The sequence below is a fragment of the Lissotriton vulgaris genome, chromosome 12 (assembly GCF_964263255.1).
Source record: "Lissotriton vulgaris chromosome 12, aLisVul1.2, whole genome shotgun sequence".
In the NCBI taxonomy this organism is placed as follows: Eukaryota; Metazoa; Chordata; class Amphibia; order Caudata; family Salamandridae; genus Lissotriton; species Lissotriton vulgaris.
Window position 1 is genome coordinate 66,087,129 of NC_141700.1, and position 17,354 is coordinate 66,104,482.

General features: G+C 49.5%; 1 protein-coding gene across 8 annotated transcripts in view; it reads right to left on the bottom strand.

Annotated features, from left to right (window-relative positions):
• The window catches only part of TCF3 (transcription factor 3), a 784,206-nt gene that overhangs the window by 410,162 nt on the left and 356,690 nt on the right, over window positions 1-17,354 (bottom strand). For all 8 annotated transcript variants that reach the window (XM_086947156.1, XM_086947154.1, XM_086947159.1 and 5 more), the window contains exon 10: window positions 7,726-7,865. In XM_086947156.1, coding sequence (XP_086803282.1) covers window positions 7,726-7,865 — 140 coding nt within the window. The remainder of the gene's footprint in view (window positions 1-7,725; window positions 7,866-17,354) is intronic.

The window sequence follows — 17,354 nt, forward strand, 5'->3', positions numbered from 1 at the left end:
AACCCGAAGGAAGCATTTGTCAAGAAAGGAGATAAGCCATATCAGTGCATCAAGGATTGCTGGACGGAACTAGTCAATGACCGAAATAAGATATTGTGGAGGGGCTGGATCCGTGGGAGAGCCTGAGGTGACTTTGGAGATTATTTTATCCAGAGAAGCAATGTCTAGGAGAGTAAATTGTTCCTCCATGCAGGTAGACAGAGAGCTAGTGCTAACTATTGCAGCTGCATCCGGCTCAGAATTATTGGGGGCAAAAGAGGCATAAATAGTTTGAATCTTCTGGTAAAAGAAGGTTACTAAGTTGTTACACCGTGCAAGTGCTCCTTCTGATGGTACTGATTTTTGAGGAGGAGTGATTAGTGATTTTGCTATCTGAAAGATTTCCTTTGGTGAGTTTGCAGCTATATTAATTTTTGTTTCATAGAAGAGAGCTTGTGCCGCATTAATTTCGGTTTTGTATAGCCTAATTGCTATCCTGAATTCTACCTTTCTACTATGAGAGAGGTTTTGTCTCCAACTCCTCTTGAGCCTGCGACAGAATTGTTTTAGGTCCCTCAGTTTGGATGTGAACCATGGGGCGACTTTTTGCCTCTTTATGCAATGAATGGATTCCCTAGGAAGAACTAAGTCAAGGGAGTTTTGAATCCAGTTATTGAAATGACTGCTGGCCATATTGGGATTAGGTACCTTCGTGGGTTTAAGGTCAGCAAGAACAGCTTCCCATTGATTAGGGGAGAGTTTGGACCACTTCCTACCCCACTGTTTTTTGGGTTCTTGGGCAGATGGAGATCTCCCAGTTACCCAAGTCAAAGGTATTAAGTAATGGTCTGTCCAGGGAAGGGGCATGGCCGTTTCAGTGGCCAGGGTTTTGATGTTACTAAACACATGGTCTAAAAGATGGCTTTTGTTATGTGTCGGGGAAAACCCTTTTTGTACCAAGTCAATCGCTTGAAGGCTCAGCAGAAGATTATTGACTGAGAGGTCAATAGAGTTGTCTAAGTGTATATTCAAGTCGCCAAGCACAGTAAAGTTGGCAGAAGTAAGCGCTAAATTGGCAGCTAGGTCAACGAGGTTGGAGATGAAGTGACCTAATGCTCCTGGCGGTCTGTAAATTAGAAGACCGGAGAAGGTGTTTGTCGAAGAAAATTCTAGCGAAAAGGACATACTTTCACAGTCTAAGAGTGTGGTGGGGATGGTACGACACTTGTATAGATCTTTATAAATGATGGCTAGACCGCCCCCTCTACCGGAGGTGCGATTGACTCTATTTATTGTGTAGCCTTGGGGGAGGGCCCGCACAATGGCCGGGTCGGCTTCCAGCTAGAGCCAAGTGTCCGTTAGAAAGAGTACGTCTGGTTTAAGTTCTTCTATTAATAGAGCTATTTCAGTGCAGTGTTTTGGATCTACAGTTAAGAAGGAACATCTTCCATAAGCTGTAATTAGAGGGTCTGCCGGTAGTGTTAGGTAACCGCTTCAAATTGCAGTGTATGCAGTGGGTCGTGAAGTCAGTGAGACGCATAGAATGTAAGCACTTCGGTTTGACAAGAGGTCTTAACTCACGTAGACATGAGGGGTCATAAGTAATTAAGCCCCTAGCCAAAGGACCAGGGTTTATGACACCTGGGCCCGGTCGGGCGCGGACTGGCGCAGACTGGCTTTGCTGTGGCGCGCCCGCTGCGCGCGTCCGCTGCGCGACGGTGTCATGTGCCCTTATGTAGATTGGATTCCTAATGAAGCTAGAGTATCACCCTGCCAAGATGGCCGCCCGCTAATGGAACCACCAGGAAGGGGTATGCTCTGTGATCTCCCTCCACACAATCAGCACCAATTAGCTGTGATGGACAGGTTTAAGGGTCTGAGGTCTAGAATAGGCCTTAGAGATCCATCCGTCCTCTGGAATTAGAAAGTACAGAGAGTACACTCCTCTGTTTCGCTGATGCAGTGGAACGAATTCTATTGCATTTTTCTGGAGGAGGGATATTACCTCTTGTCTGAGCAGTATCAAATGTTCTTGTGACACTGGACGCTGTTTGGGTGGTATGTTGGTGGGGGGGTGGGAGGGGGAAGTAGATGTTAGTTCTAGACAGTAACCTGGCTGAATTATTTGCTGCACCCACCTGTCTGATGTGATGCTTGTCCAGGCTGGGAGGTATTGTTGTAGCCTTCCCCCGACTGGAGTGGAATGTTATGGGGGAAGGTGAGGGAAGTCATTCGGCAGGGGTGGAGGCAGAGCGGGAGTTGTTTGTTTTGCCTCTGCCCTTATTGTTGTTACCTCGGTAACCGCCTCTTTGGTAGCCCCTACTATAAGTGGATTGTGTGGGGGCGTTGAACGAAGTTGAGGGGCTGTCTGAAGAGTATCCCCTGTTGATGCCTCTGTAAGGTGAGCGGCGATAGGAGCGTCTGGGAGCTTGCGACTGCAAGGCTCCCATAGATTTGGCTGTGTCCGTATCTTTTTTCATTTTTTCAAGGGATAAGTCCACAGTAGGCCCAAATAAGTGTTGCTCATCAAAAGGTTGGTTGAGTATGGCACTTTGAACTTCAGGCTTGAACACTGAGATGAGTAGCCAAGCGTATCTACGTAATAGGACACTGGTATTGATTGCCCTTGAGGCAGTGTCTGCTGCATCTAGTGCACAACGAATAGAAGTATTTGTGATGTGTTTACCCTCTTGTATAAGCTAATTTGCCCGGGTTTTGTATTTGTCGGGGAGGTGCTGCATTATTGATTCTAATTTATCAATAATGTGCCCTGTCGTATCTTGCTAATAATGCTTGGGTATTGCCAATACGCCACATGTTTGCTGCCTGTGACGCAGATCTTTTACCTGATGAGTCAAGAAGCTTAGACTCTTTATCTGGTGGAGGAGCTTTGCCTGATGTTTTGAATTTGCTCTCTAGAGTGAATTAGATACTACACAGGAGTCTAATGGTGCAGGCCCTTTAATATAGACTGTATCTGAAGGGGCAGCTTTATATTTCTTCTCGATTTGTGGGTTAATGATTCGAGCGCTCACTGGGTGAAGACTTCTGGAGCATGCTTAATAACCCCTTTAAGCATGGGTAAAATTAACGTGGATCTTTGTGCGTTGTCAAAGGTATCCATTAGGAAGTCTTCGTCTACGGGGTCAGTATGTAGGTCTACCCCTTGGTATTGTGCAGCCCTTTGTACTAGTTGATTAAACCCCATAGTGTCTTCTGGTGAGGAAGGCCTAGAGGATTATATAGGTCGTCTTGAGGGACATTAGGGACGTCTGGGGTGCTATAATCATCCCAAGGGTCAGGTGAGCCTGGAGGACTAGAAGGATCTAGTGGCTCACTATCTGCACCACCTTGTGTGTCATTAGAGGTATCATCCCTGTTATCATCTGGTATAGGGGAGTGATGTGGCAGGGGAGTAGGCGGTGAGGGTATATGAGGAAGAGGAGAGGGAGAAAGAGGAGAAGGTATTCTTAGGTGAGAGGTTGCAATGTCCTTTTTAGGATGAGGAGCAGGTGTAGGCGTGTCCAATGGTCGTTTTTTTAGAACTTAGAGTTAGTTGACCAGTCTTTGGATCTTTTACTAAAGTCTTTTGTGCAGGGTCTGGATGAAATAATTCCTCTGCAGGAGGCCGATCCTTTGGCGTCGATGTTTGAGCATCTTTCGGCTTTGGAACTTGTTGGACAGTGTCTTTAGCCAATGAAGTCTTTTTTGGTTCCAATGGTTTTTTCGGCTCCGAAGGTTTTTTCGGCACAGAGGGTTTTTTCGGCACAGAGGGTTTTTTCGGCACAGAGGGTTTTTTCGGCACAGAGGGTTTTTTCGACTCCGAAGCATGGGAGTCGGCCGAGTGTGGTTTTGGTGCTGAGGAGGGTGCACCCATTTTCGGCGCCGAAGGAAATTGGTTCCAATACAGAGCGCAGGAAACAATCTGGGGATGGAGCCAATGCCCATGTGCAATATTATCCAAAGGAGGAGTCACCTATCCCGTGACTTCCAAAGACTTCCCAGGACAAAAACAAACTGCAAACATCCGGGCCCAACACTAGGTGGCCATCTATGCACAGTGTGTAATCTGCAGCTCATATGCCTCGAACACATATTTTCAATGGGAAATTCCTTTTAAGAATATTGAAGTCCCTTCCCAATTGTTGCACTCAAGGAATGCAAAATACATTATTTATTCATCTAAATAGATAATCACATTCATTTTTTCTGCAGTTCTCTAAAGTGCAACAAACGTATTGGAAGGTGGCCATCAGATAAGATGCTCTTTCCCCTGCTCTTTCTAACATAACATATCCAATAATTGTAGCTCCTTTGAAAGGTCATCCATCCCTTAGAATAGTTTAGAATAACTACATGCCACTTCACAACAGAAAATACCATTACACATAATTACAATCCATAACACACTATCTCACTCCTCATAATTCCAGTACACTTAATGCCACACAATTACTATCCACAATTTCACAGCACACCAACCCTCTTAATTCCAACACACAATTCCATGCCACACAAATCCACAACTATCCCAATCCAACCCACATATTTCCGCTACACACCATTTACATACACTTCGTAACACATGGCTAAAAGGCATTCCAATTTACAATGCCAAAAGCTCTAACTCACATAAATGCGAGACCGATTGCATTTCCAATGCTTGTTCTTTAAAGGAATCATATAGTAAGGGTCATCAGAAGGAAGCCTGTGTTTAACTAAAAATTTTGCATGAATATGTCCTGCAAAAGGGTAGATATAAATCATCTTTTGTTTGGTATCCAGTTTGGGATGAATAATTTTTAAAATTAGAGTCAGAAGGCTCGGAGAGGTTGTTTGTAGATTTTGGCACACCAAATATTTGGGACCAGGAAGAACTTTCCTTTAGGAGCAGATGTTTTCAGCTCCAAAGCATGCTTTTTTTTCGATATGGAGGGTTTCGTCTCCGAACCAGATTTGGGCTTCGAACTGGAAGGTTTCGGATCCAAAGAGGATTTTGTCCGACTCAGTCCCAAGCCGGAAGGCTTGACTATCTGTTTTGTTGCAGAGCCAGAAGGAGGGGCGTCGGAAACATGGTCTCAGTGCCGACCTTGGCCAGAAGGCAGGGGTGGTGCCAAAGCCTTATGTCATTTGGGCATGGGCTTAAGGGGTAATCGGTACTCGCGGTACCCTTTCCCGGAGGCACGTCTTCAGACTCCATGTCTATCTAGAGTTCCGAATCCAACTCCTGAACAGAGAAGGCCTTTTCTGCTGCCGTCGCCCTGACCTCTTCCTGCTCAGATTTTTCGGCGAAGATATCTGTAGCATGTTCTATGTTTTGATGTTGTTTCACGACGTTGAGTCAGACGATTGTGAAGAGTCTTCTTGAACCGAAACGATTTACAAGCGGTGCAGTCTTCCTCCTTGTGCTCCGGAGACATGCACAATTTATACACTTGATGAGAGTCGGTGTGAGGGTACTTAAGAGTGGAACCGAGGACAGAATGTATACAGAGTCTGTTCCACGACGGAAGACTCGACCAACGAGGTCAGAGCCGAAGGTCGCCCACAAAGTTTTCGATAGAAATTGAAGGATTTGTTAACAGAAACAATACCCAGAGAAAAGAGAAATGCATATGAAACAATACCATTGAGGGTAGAGTGGATTGCACACCAAGGTGAACCAGAAGAATGGTTTTGAACCGGAGCGCAACAATACATGTCCAAACCTGATGGCGAAAAAAAAACCAATTAACAATGGAGGCGATGCCCATGCGCAGTATCACCGAAAGGAGGAGTCACCTTACCTCGTGACTGGAAATACTTCTTCGAAGAAAAACAACTTGCAAACATCCAGACCCAACACTAGACGGCAGGAGTATGCAAAGAATGTGTATCTACAGCACACATGCCTCAAGCACATGACAGATAACACAATAAGAGTCAGGCTTCAGATGACTACTTAGAAACCCATCACTTGATGGCTTTTCCAGCACGTCTTGGTGCTGTTCCTCTTCACTGAGGCTTTCACTGAAAGGGCTGCCTCAGAGTGCTGGGGTATTTCCATTGTGTCCAGCACTCTGGCTTGCGACTGCGGTAAAATATGAATGAGGCCTCACAGGATATAAGCCTTCTCTAACAGGTATTCTCTTCCTAGATTAAAAGGAGTGGCTCCCTATCTAAACTGTATTGAAGGACTTTGCAGTGTCTTTGTCCTAGGTCGTCCTTTGGAGGAAGTCATTGACCACTGATCCAAAGATGCTTTCTCCAGTAAACCTCCTGTTAACCAGATGCATGTACCTCTTGCTTAAAGCCAGGCATACGCAGCAACATATCTCCTTATCCCAGTGCATAGCTCTCTGCAGGCTGTATTACCTGCATCCAGGGATGATAGGCATGCTTATTTATTTTCTCTTCTGATTTTCTCGGCTCTTTTTTTGGCATTGCTCTAAGAGGTGTGGTAAGAGGTTCTTTATCTCCCCTCACTGTTGGAGACTGTATGTGTTCAGGAGGGCACTGGAGTTGGAGATTCACCAATGGACTGCTGTAGAAAAAGTAATTTTCCTGCCCCTCATTTCAACCGATTTGTCTGGTGGTGGCCCACTGTGGTAGGTGTTTGCACTCTCTTCCGTGCCTTAGAGACTATACTCGAGTGGGGGTAGACCCTGCCCCTGATGAATTCAGGATCCTGAGTGGAGTCTCTATATATTTTCTATACACTTGGGGTAACAATTTTTGCTGCAGTTAGTGCAGTGGTGGCCTATGATAGTTAACACTGAATTACAAAGAAGTCCATAAAAAGGACATACCTGTACTTTCTCTACTAGAGCAGCTTCATCCTTACTTTATTGGTGTACTTCTCTATAAGGCTGTGGCTCTGTATACATATCCTAAACTTGCCACAGAGGAACAGATGAGATGTTCGGTGCTTATCATAAAAAGCAAGCTGCCACCACTGTCCGCTTCATCAAAGTCGGGGTTCCAAGGGCAGTCATCACGCTCATAATAAACGTTTCCTCTTTGGGTGCACTTGCATGATTCTTCATGTCATTGTTGGAAAGCAAAAGGTTGTAAAAAGACTTTATTTATGCTGCCAACTTTGTCTGTCAATGCAAAGCCTCAGTGAAGAGGGCAGTAGCCACTCACATTCAACATGGTGTGTCTAATAGATATTTCCCAAACACTGTCATAGCTCCGATGAAGACAATAAATGATCAGGCATAATGCATTTGAGCAGGCAGGTATTCATTATCATAATGTTCATTGGAGGAACAACACTGAGCTGTTAATAATTATATATATACACACACACACACACACACACACAAGCACTGGGTAGCACAGCTTCCCAGAGAAGACATCTTTTCTAACACAAAATATCTGCATTCTTTAAATTGAATTTACAAAGATGTAATTAGATTATGAATATAATTATGATTATCCAACCCTTCTGAGAATACTGCACACACACCCAGATTCTGCAGAGTATACCTAAAGCCTCCTTTTGGAGTATTTATTGAAGCCCTGTTCTTTTCTTAGATAAACGGAGAGCAGACCTGATCTCTGCATTTCATCAAGGGTGCCGAGGTACTAGCAAATCAGAAATTGTTTGGCAATATAAGGTGTTTTCTATATTACAAGTAGCAAACTTTACAATTCACTGCCAAAGGTAAAACACTTAAAAAAAAAAAAAAAGCAAACACTTATGAGTTTTAAAAACTGAACACAATCACATGATAAGAAGTGTCAAAAAGGATTCTAGATTACCATCCGATCATGTGGGTGCAGATTGTTGAAACTGCCTGACTGTGTAAGAGGGGGAGGGGAGCTGCCCAGGATTGTTCCATAAGTTGGTTGGCTGACTGGCCCAGACGAATTCCACAATTCTGCTGCACTATGAAGACCATCTAAAAAAAATTAAAAAACACATTAATTTTTTTAACTGTACCTTAATACATACAAGCAGATGATAAACTTACCAGTCTAACACAATTGTTTCACAGCAGACAAAACAAGCAGTGAAAGTTCATACTGCCCATCATTTCGCAGCAAATCAATTTAGCAGACTATAAAACAAGATCTGTTGGAGTCTTAAGCATCATCTTCACTAGACTAAAATGCATGAAATCCGTGCACTATATCCAGCAATGTTAACCAACTCCCTCCCTTAATCCACACTAAATTATCTTCCAATTGTCAACCGGATAATGGTAAGATGCGACACTCTTAAATGAGTTCACACATTTTGCCAGATATCGCCCAGGAGATTGGTATGGGGCGTAGTAGGAAGCTGGCCTTTAATGTAAATGCTCTTTGTGGTAGTGTGGGCAAGCATTTGTTGTAAACCAAGTCAATAAATGAGTATCCATAAGAAACTAGAGACCAATTTCTAAAAACACAAATGTGTACATAATTTTAGACACCAAGATCATCAGAATCAGGAAAGTACTTTAGATGTTATAGATTTTAACAGGTAAAACAGTAGAAAAATCACAGCTGTGTAATTTGATGCATGATCATCAAACGCAGTAATGTTATCCTATGGGAGAAACATTCACTGTATAGGTACACTTACAGACTACTTACAGCACTGTTCTTTTGGACTTCAGGTTAGATAGGGGCCAAGGTCCAAGAAAGCACTAGCAGTTCAAGTTTACCTGCCCAGAGGTGTACAGGAGCAGAGGTGCAGTACCCAGAAGTAGCCTCGAATGCTACAAGCTAAAGTAAATGGGGCAAAGTACCTGTGAGAAAAAGACTGCACGTGGGGACTGGGGGACCAGTCCAACAGAACCCAGGGGGGGGGGGGGTAGGGAGGCTCAGCGTTTGAGGGTCTCAAGACCTCAGAGACACTGGCCTGTTTCCTTGAGCCCGGGCTGAGGAGCTCAGGTGCAGAGGTGTTTTGGCCAGTGTGTTGATAAGTTAGAGAAAAGAAACAAAGCAGGGCCACTCTCTGTGTAGAGCTGGCCTCACTCAAAACCCCACGACGTTTTTGGTAGATGTGGTGTCCCGACTGAATAAGCCTTAGTGTTTGCAACTGGCTCCGGTACCCAGAGCACTGGTGCAGGGGGGCTCCTGAGGGTCTAGCGGCTCAGTACTCGCTGGGGAGCAGTGGCTGGCCTCCGAGAGCCACATGGTGCTTCTTTTCAGGCGATGCTCCCTAGGTGAGCCCAGAGATCGAAAAATCGTGGTACAAGACCGATGTGGTCGGTGTTTGCTGGTGCAGGAAAATGGCTCCTCCATCTTGTTGCGTCGAAGTACTGGGCAGACCTTCAATGGTTTGGTAAGGCTGTAATGCTTCTGGACGAGTCAGTCTTTGTGATTGTTAGGACAGCAGCCGCCAGACAGGGTGTTGCACAAAGTTCGGTGCTGGTCCACAGTTCCCACGTCACCTCTTTTTCACAACAAATGTTATTAGGTTTCCATGGCACCTGGTGGGCAGTGCCCAAAGCATACATTGTAGATACAGTTCGATGTAGAAAGTACCACAATTTTGAGAAATACATAATCAAACTAGCCTGCAAAATAGCTGGCCAACAACTGAAACATAACACAGATTATCATGTAGTTCACTCGAACGCAATAGGTCTAGATGTATATGTGCTGACAACAGAGTTGCTCAACTTAGATATTTTAGCAATTAGATAGATGTACAGGACGAATTTATGGAGGGTCGATTTGTGGTGGGGGTAAGTCTATGCCCAGATATGTCGGCTCAACGGGACCAAATCTTCCTGTGCTTTTGCAAGCAGCCCTGTGACCTGACCTGGTCAGACCCGGTCGCTCCTCCCGCCGCCGCTGCCAAGCAGAGTCTCTGTCCCTGTGTGGAGTGGCCCCCTGTCCCTGCCCGCTCTCTCATGCCTACTAAGGTTTGCCTGTTACCATTCGTGTTTGCCCGTGTTTTGTTGATTTTACCGTCGCTCCCCTGCCGCCTGTGCTCCCCAGAGTGTTCCCCTGCCCCTCCGCCTGTTGTTGGCCTTCTGCTGTGCCCATTGTAATTTTGTACTTGTGCTCCGTGTCTCCATTGTAATTGTGTACTTTTGCTCCGTATCTCCATTGTAATTGTGTATTTTCGCTCCGTGTCTCGTCTCAGCTGTTCCGCTGCCCCACCCCGCTCCCTGCCGCTGCTCCCCGCGGCCCAACCCACGCCCCCTCCGCATCACCTCACCGCTCCCCCCCCACTCGCCACCCCGCTCCCGCCTCCCAGCTGCCCCTCCCTCGCCCCTCCCCCGCCTGCCCCCCCCTCTCTCCATTTATGGCAGAGTGCATGCGTACGCGCAGCGTTGACACGCAGCGGGCGCGCCAAAGGCGCTCCAAAGGCAAGCCCATCTGCGCCTGGACCGCGCCCAGCGCCAGACCCCCTGGCCCTCGAGGATGCCAGCCCACCCGCCGGACCTACAACTACGCCACCCTCAACGCACTCAACACCGGCCGGACCCCCGGCTGCCACCGAGCCACCTCAGGACGCACCCACGGACCCTTCACCTGCCAATCCTGCAAGTTCTCCTGCATCCGGACCTGCACCGTACCCGTCGAGACGAGCACCAGCAGCAACCACCTGAAGTGCATCCTGCTCAACACCCGCTCCGTCCACAGACACGCCGTGGAACTCTGGAACCTCCTCGACACCACATCTCCAGACGTCGCCTTCCTCACGGAAACCTGGATGAACGCCTCCTCAGCACCCGACATCGCCATCCCGGACGGTTACAAGATCACCCGGAAGGACCGCGTCAACCAGACTGGAGGAGGCATCGCCATCGTCCACAAGAACACCATCCGCATCACGACCAACTCCGACGACACCCTGACAGCCGCCGAACACCTGCACTTCCAGATACACACCGACCCCAAGACCACCCTCAGAGGCACCCTCATCTACAGACCCCCGGGACCAAGCACACAATTCAGCGAAGACATCGCCGACTTCATCAGCCCGCACGCCCTCCCCTCCGCTGACTACATCCTCCTCGGGGACCTCAACTTCCACCTGGAGAACAACAACGACCGCAACACCACCACCCTGCTGGACAACCTCGCCAACCTCGGACTCAAGTAACTGGTGACCACCCCCACCCACTATGCCGGCCACACGCTAGACCCCGTCTTCTCCTCCTGCAAGGACATCTTCTTCAGCCACGCCTCCGGACCCAACTGGACAGACCACAGCTGCATCCACTTCAGCAAGACCACGCACCACCACCACCCGCAACAGGTCCCCCGCAGAAGCTGGAACAAGATCACAGCCGACCAGCTCGCCACATCCCTGAGCCAGAACCCTCCCGCCAGCTCAGCGAACCCCAACCAAGCCGCCTACAACCTCACGAAGTGGATCAGCAACTGCGCAGACTACCTCGCTCCACTGAAGACCCCCCCCGCCAGACCCGGCACCAAGAAAGCATCCTGGTTCACCGACGAACTCAAGAGCTCCAAGAAGAACTGCCGGGACCTCGAGAAAGCCTGGCGCAGAGACCCAACTACAGACAACATGACCACCCTCAAGCTCGCCACCCGAAAACATCACCAGCTGATCCACACCACCAAGAAAACCGCATTCAAGGAACCACTAGACAACGCCCACAACAGCAAGGAACTCTTCAACATCGTCAAAGAGCTCTCCAACCCCAGCGCCGGAAACGACATCACTCCCACGCAAGACCTCTGCAACTTGCTCGCTGCGTTCTTCCACAGCAAGATCGCAGACATACACAACAGCTTCAGCACACAGCTGACGCACCCTACGACCGTACCAACGCCCCCACCACCTCCCTCCGCGCCTGGACCCCGGTCAACACCGAAGACACCATCCGCACAATGAACTCCATCCACTCCGGATCTCCAACCGCCCCTGCCCCACCACATCTTCAACAAGGCCGACTCCGTCATCGCACCCCATCTACGGGACTTCATCAATGGCTCCTTCGACACCGCCACCTTCCCAGAGAGCTGGAAGCACGCCGAACTCCGCACCCTACTGAAGAAACCATCAGCGGACCCCACCGACCTCAAAAACTACCGCCCCATCTCGCTCCTTCATTTTCCTGCCAAAGTCATTGAGAAGACCGTCAACAGACAGCTGGCCGCCTTCCTCAAGACAAATTTCCCTCGACCACTCGCAGTCCGGCTTCCGGGCCAACCACAGCACCGAGACCGCCCTCATCGCAGCCACCGACGACATCCGAGCCCTGCTCGACAACGGGGAAACAGCGGCCCTCATCCTCCTGGACCTCTCAGCGGCGTTCGACATGGTCTGCCACCGCACCCTAGTGCAGCGCCTCAACAACATTGGAATCCAGGAGAAGGCACTGGAGTGGATCATCTCCTTCCTCGCCGGAAGAACACAGAGAGTCCGCCTCCCCCCGTTCGGATCCCAGGCCACCGAAGTCATCTGCGGCGTACCACAAGGATCATCACTCAGCCCCACGCTGTTCAACATCTACATGAGCCCCCTCGCGGCCATCGCACGCCAACACCACCTCAACATCATCTCCTACGCCGACGACACCCAGCTGATCCTCTCCCTCACCAACGATCCCGCCACCGTCAGAACCAACCTACACGAAGGGATGAAAGACGTAGCAGAGTGGATGAGGAACAGCCGCCTGAAACTGAACTCAGATAAGACGGAAGTCCTCATCCTGGGATCCTCGCCCTCCGCCTGGGACGACTCCTGGTGGCCCCCTGCCCTGGGCAGCGCACCCAAACCCACAGACCACGCACACAACCCGGGCTTCATCCTGGACTCCTCCCTCTCCATGACCAGACAAGTCAACGCCGTCTCCGCGTCGCGCTTCAACATCCTACGCATGCTACGCAAGATCTTCCGTTGGATCCCCACCGAAACCAGTTAGACGGTCACCCAGGCCCTTGTCACCAGCCGACTGGACTACGGCAACTCCCTCTACGCCGGAACCACAGCCAAACTTCACAAAAAGCTCCAGCGCATTCAGAACGCCTCAGCACGCCTCATCCTGGACATTCCCCGACACGGCCATATCTCCGAACACCTGAGAAACCAGCACTGGCTCCCCGTCAGCAAGAGAATCACTTTCCGACTCACCCACGCACACAAAGCTCTCCACAACCAAGGCCCAAGATACCTCAACGACCGCCTGACCTTGTACACTCCCACCCGCCAGCTACGATCGACCAGCCACACCCTCGCCGCCGTCCCCCACATCCGACGAGCCACAACGGGAGGAAGATCCTTCTCCTACCTGGCTGCCAAGACGTGGAACTCCCTCCCCATCCACCTCCGCCTGACCCAAGACCACCTCTCCTTCAGGAAGCAACTCAAGACCTGGCTGTTCGAGCAGTAGCGGACCCCCCTCCCCCAAGCGCCTTGAGACCCTCTGGGTGAGTAGCGCGCTATACAAATGTTTTGATTGCTTGATTTATTGTGCCCGATAGGCTGCGACCACGGCCCCATGCATCTGTCCATGGCCATCTTCCACCACTTCATTGTTGGCGGGGAGGTGACCTTCCATGCTTGGGTGATGTCCCACTTGGCAAGTGTGAGGCCCAGAAATAGAAAGTGTTTATTGCGGTTCCCGCAAATCCCCTATGTGCTATGAAGAACAGCCTAGGATTGAACGGGAAGCTCCAAGAGATGGCCCAGGCAGGATGAGATTTTACGCCAAAACGACTGCAGTGCCTCATAGCTCCAGACTGTGTGAAAGAAGGTACCATCCGCGCCCCTACATCTGATACATGTAGGGGACTAGATGACACCCATCTTCTAGAGACAGGAACGAGTGAAGTAAGCTTAGTGGAGATATTTAAATTGAATGAGGCAGTTTTGTGTGGAGACGGCAGCGCCCCCGGGACTAGCAAGGGCCTCGGTCCAGTCATCGTCCATCATGTCTGGCAGGTCCGCCTACCATGCCCCCCTGGTTTTGTGTAGTGTAGTTTGAGTGTGGGTGGTAAAAGTCTGGTAAATTGGTTTTATCTTGTGCGCCCCAGAACACCCATCAATAAGCAGCTCTCCAAGGGATGAAATCGTGGTAGGTCGTCCAATGGACAGATCGGGGGGGTCAGGGCGTGTCTCAGCTGCAGACACTTCTATAACTGCGGCTTATGCAGCTGAATTTTTTTTCTTCAGCTACTGAAATTATTTGAGGGTGCGACCCTGCATAATATCTCCTAGGGTAGAAATTCCAAAAAGGTCCCATTTATGAAAGACAGAGGGTTTGGTGACGGGGCGCAAATAAGTGCCCTGCCACAGCGGGGTTGTCGGTGTCAGACGCTGTAGGAGAGTAGGGTCTGCAATCCTATGATCACCCCAGATTTTTGCTTTTTGCTTCACTGGTTTACGACTTCTCTGGCTGTGGGCCTGCCAATCAGACCCACAGCCTTGCTGTTCTCTCACTAAATTGACACGTGTACCTTAGATGCATTATCCAATTGGTACTGGGCCACCTTATCAGACCCTGTAACTCAGGGCATAGGTGTACCCAGGGCCTACCAGGGGCTGAAACATGTATTGTGCCACCCCTGGATGGCCATCTAAATCTGACACAACTGGCTGCACGACAGCTGGGGCAAGGTGGTGTAATCACCCTTTGCTTTAGATATAGTATACCTATATCTAGCCCTAAAAATGGATACACAGATTCCTATCAGTCACTCCTATGGCAGGCTTTGACCATCCTGAAGGCAGAGTGCTTGGAATCGTGTGAGATGGTGCTCTGGCATGGGCTGAGCCCATTTGCAGCTTGCGGAACCAAGTCCTAATAGCTGTTCCATGATAACGCATACCATATACTCTTAAGTGCATTATAATTCTCGCGGTTAAATGCTATCTTTGGTATTGCTTTATCAAAACATGTCGAGTAAGGTGTCATACGAATTGGAATACTAACACCTCGCCAATTCTGGCGACGGGGTTAGCATTCCACCCTTCTAGAGGGACATGACATGTATGTAACTGTGAACCCCGGTTAAAGTTAACTCGAGCCTCAGCATCACAAAATGGATGCTGCCACCACAGACACGAGTCTGACCCCCTGCAGCTGGGAGTCCTTCCAGCGAGGGGAGCTTGGACAAAGTGTTTCCTGTCAGGGGCGGTGCTAGCACCATCCCAGACAGGGTTTTGTGTATCCTGGGTAGGCAGGGCTTTACAGGAAGGTGACTGCAAGTGGCGCTCCGGTGCTCACTACGCATCTGCCGGCTAGAACCAGTTCCAGGGATACACCAGTCCCTGGCCTGGGGAAAGTCCGGCATGGGAGAGGGGTGTAACCACCCCCCTTCCTGGTCCCACCCCTAGGGCAGGACCTAGTCGCGTACCCACCCCTTTCTTTAGGATAAAGGCAGGAGCGGGGACCCTTCCAAATTAGATCATCTTTGAATCAAGACACTACTTTCTACGAAAGGACCTCTCGACTTCTTCTTAAGATTTCTCCCTTGTGGCTAAGGAGTAGTCACCCTGCATCCGCAGGCACCATCTAAGAACTCTGCGGTTTGCTGCACGTCCTTCCTCCGGAATCCGACCGACCAGCACGACGAGACCCGGCTTCCCTGGCACCTCTGACCTCTACCTACCTCTACAGCTAAGCTGAGAACCGTAGGTGCGACGAGACCTCGAGAGACCGGCCATCATCAGAACTGCACGACTTCTATCCAGCATGACCGCCGAGGGATCCTCTGGTGAGTGCTTTGGGGTCCGAGAAGCCCCGACCCTGAGCAGCTCCAGCACCGAAGACCAGCCCCCCAGCATCCACGAGATCTGCATGGGGCCCTTCTGCTTTTTGGCTGCTCACCGCGTTGTCTGGCTACTAGCCCGCTGGCTGGTGGCCTTCCCGACGACGACCAACGACGACAACCCTGCTGGTCTGGTTGCTCCAGACTGGCCCTTGCTCCCTTCCAAAAGAGGAGCACCCCGGACCCTCCTGGTCCACTCCAGACGCCATTTTAGGGCTTGAATTTGCCAAGACTTGTTGCCCCAATCCTGGGTCCAGCGACGTCGACAGCATCAACCATCGTGGGACAGCTCGCACCTCCATCCTGGTCGCCGACAACGCCTCCTGGTCCGTGAGACTGCAGAGCCCAGCGCCGCCCACTCACCTGGTCGAGCTGACTACCATCCGGTGCCATCCTGGTGCCCATCTGATCACTGGCTAGTGATTAAGAACTTGGTCCCCTCTGCTTTCAGGTGTCTCCCATCTTCGATCCAGGCTTGGATCCACCGAACAATCTTCACTGGTCGCCTGCCAGCAACTCCTTTCAGGCTCCTGGTTCGTCAACGAGGATTCCTGACGTCTTTTCAGACCTATGCAGCCGCAGCCCCTGGGCTAGGTAACTTCGGCATTTCGGTGCCCCAGCATAGCCTCACTATCCAAGGGTCCAGATCCACTTTCGTTTTCAACCTACCTAGTCGGGTTCGCCCAAGAACACTAACTTTGCTTTTACTGGCCTCCATAGACTTTGTCCCGCATCCCGCGTGAGAGTGCACACTCTGCACCCGAGTCCCCTAGGCCTCCTACTAGTAATCTGAAGGTTCAGTAACGTAGTCCTAGCGATTCCAAAGCCTATTAGTCCAGTACTTACCTGCTAGTAATTTCGCATTCCACTTTCATAGTATATGGTTTTTCGTGCCCCTCGGGCATTTGTGTAAATTGTGGGACTTAAAGTATTTTCGTAAGAGTTTTGTTGTGTGCTTAGTACCCTGTCCTCAAAGAGTACAGGGCTGTTGTAATCTAAATAAATACACTGTTTATTTTCATAACACTTGTGTGGTGTCCTTTCACTTGGTGTTCAAGGGGTATATGTGATGGTATAACAGCTGGCTTAACACGCCCTCTAGAGTTTAGCCCGAAGACTGCTCGTATCCATGCTACTAGGATAGCTGGTCTATAAGGTTGACTTACAACCAATCATCAATAAGGGTTGTTTGGACTGATACAAAGTGCTCACTAGAATAGTGAACATTATATATCAGGCCAACTTCTCACAGACGCCCTGACCAACCCATGTATTCAACAGTGTATCGCCATTTTGCCGGCGGGGAGGAAAGTCTAGGTTAATTTGGCTGTAGAGGAGTCTCATGAGGGTAATGCCCTCCATCACCAGGTGTTCTACCGCATAGCCCGGATCTGTATGCGATTATACGACCACTCATTAAGGACTAAAAGATGGGAGGCTACATAGTAAGCGTATACATCCGCTGCTGCAATGCCCCTGCAGTATGTCGACTGTGTGTACGTATGTAGCACTTCTCGAATGGCACCTCCCTGCCATAAAAACTTGTTCAGGATTGCATTCATTTGGGCAAACAACATGCAAGGGATATTATAAGGGAAATTTTGCAACCGATTAAGTATCTGAGGGAGGGAGACCATTTTAAAAATTGCTGAGCGCCCATACAGAGACAGCAGAAAATGGGACCATATTGTAGTCTCTTC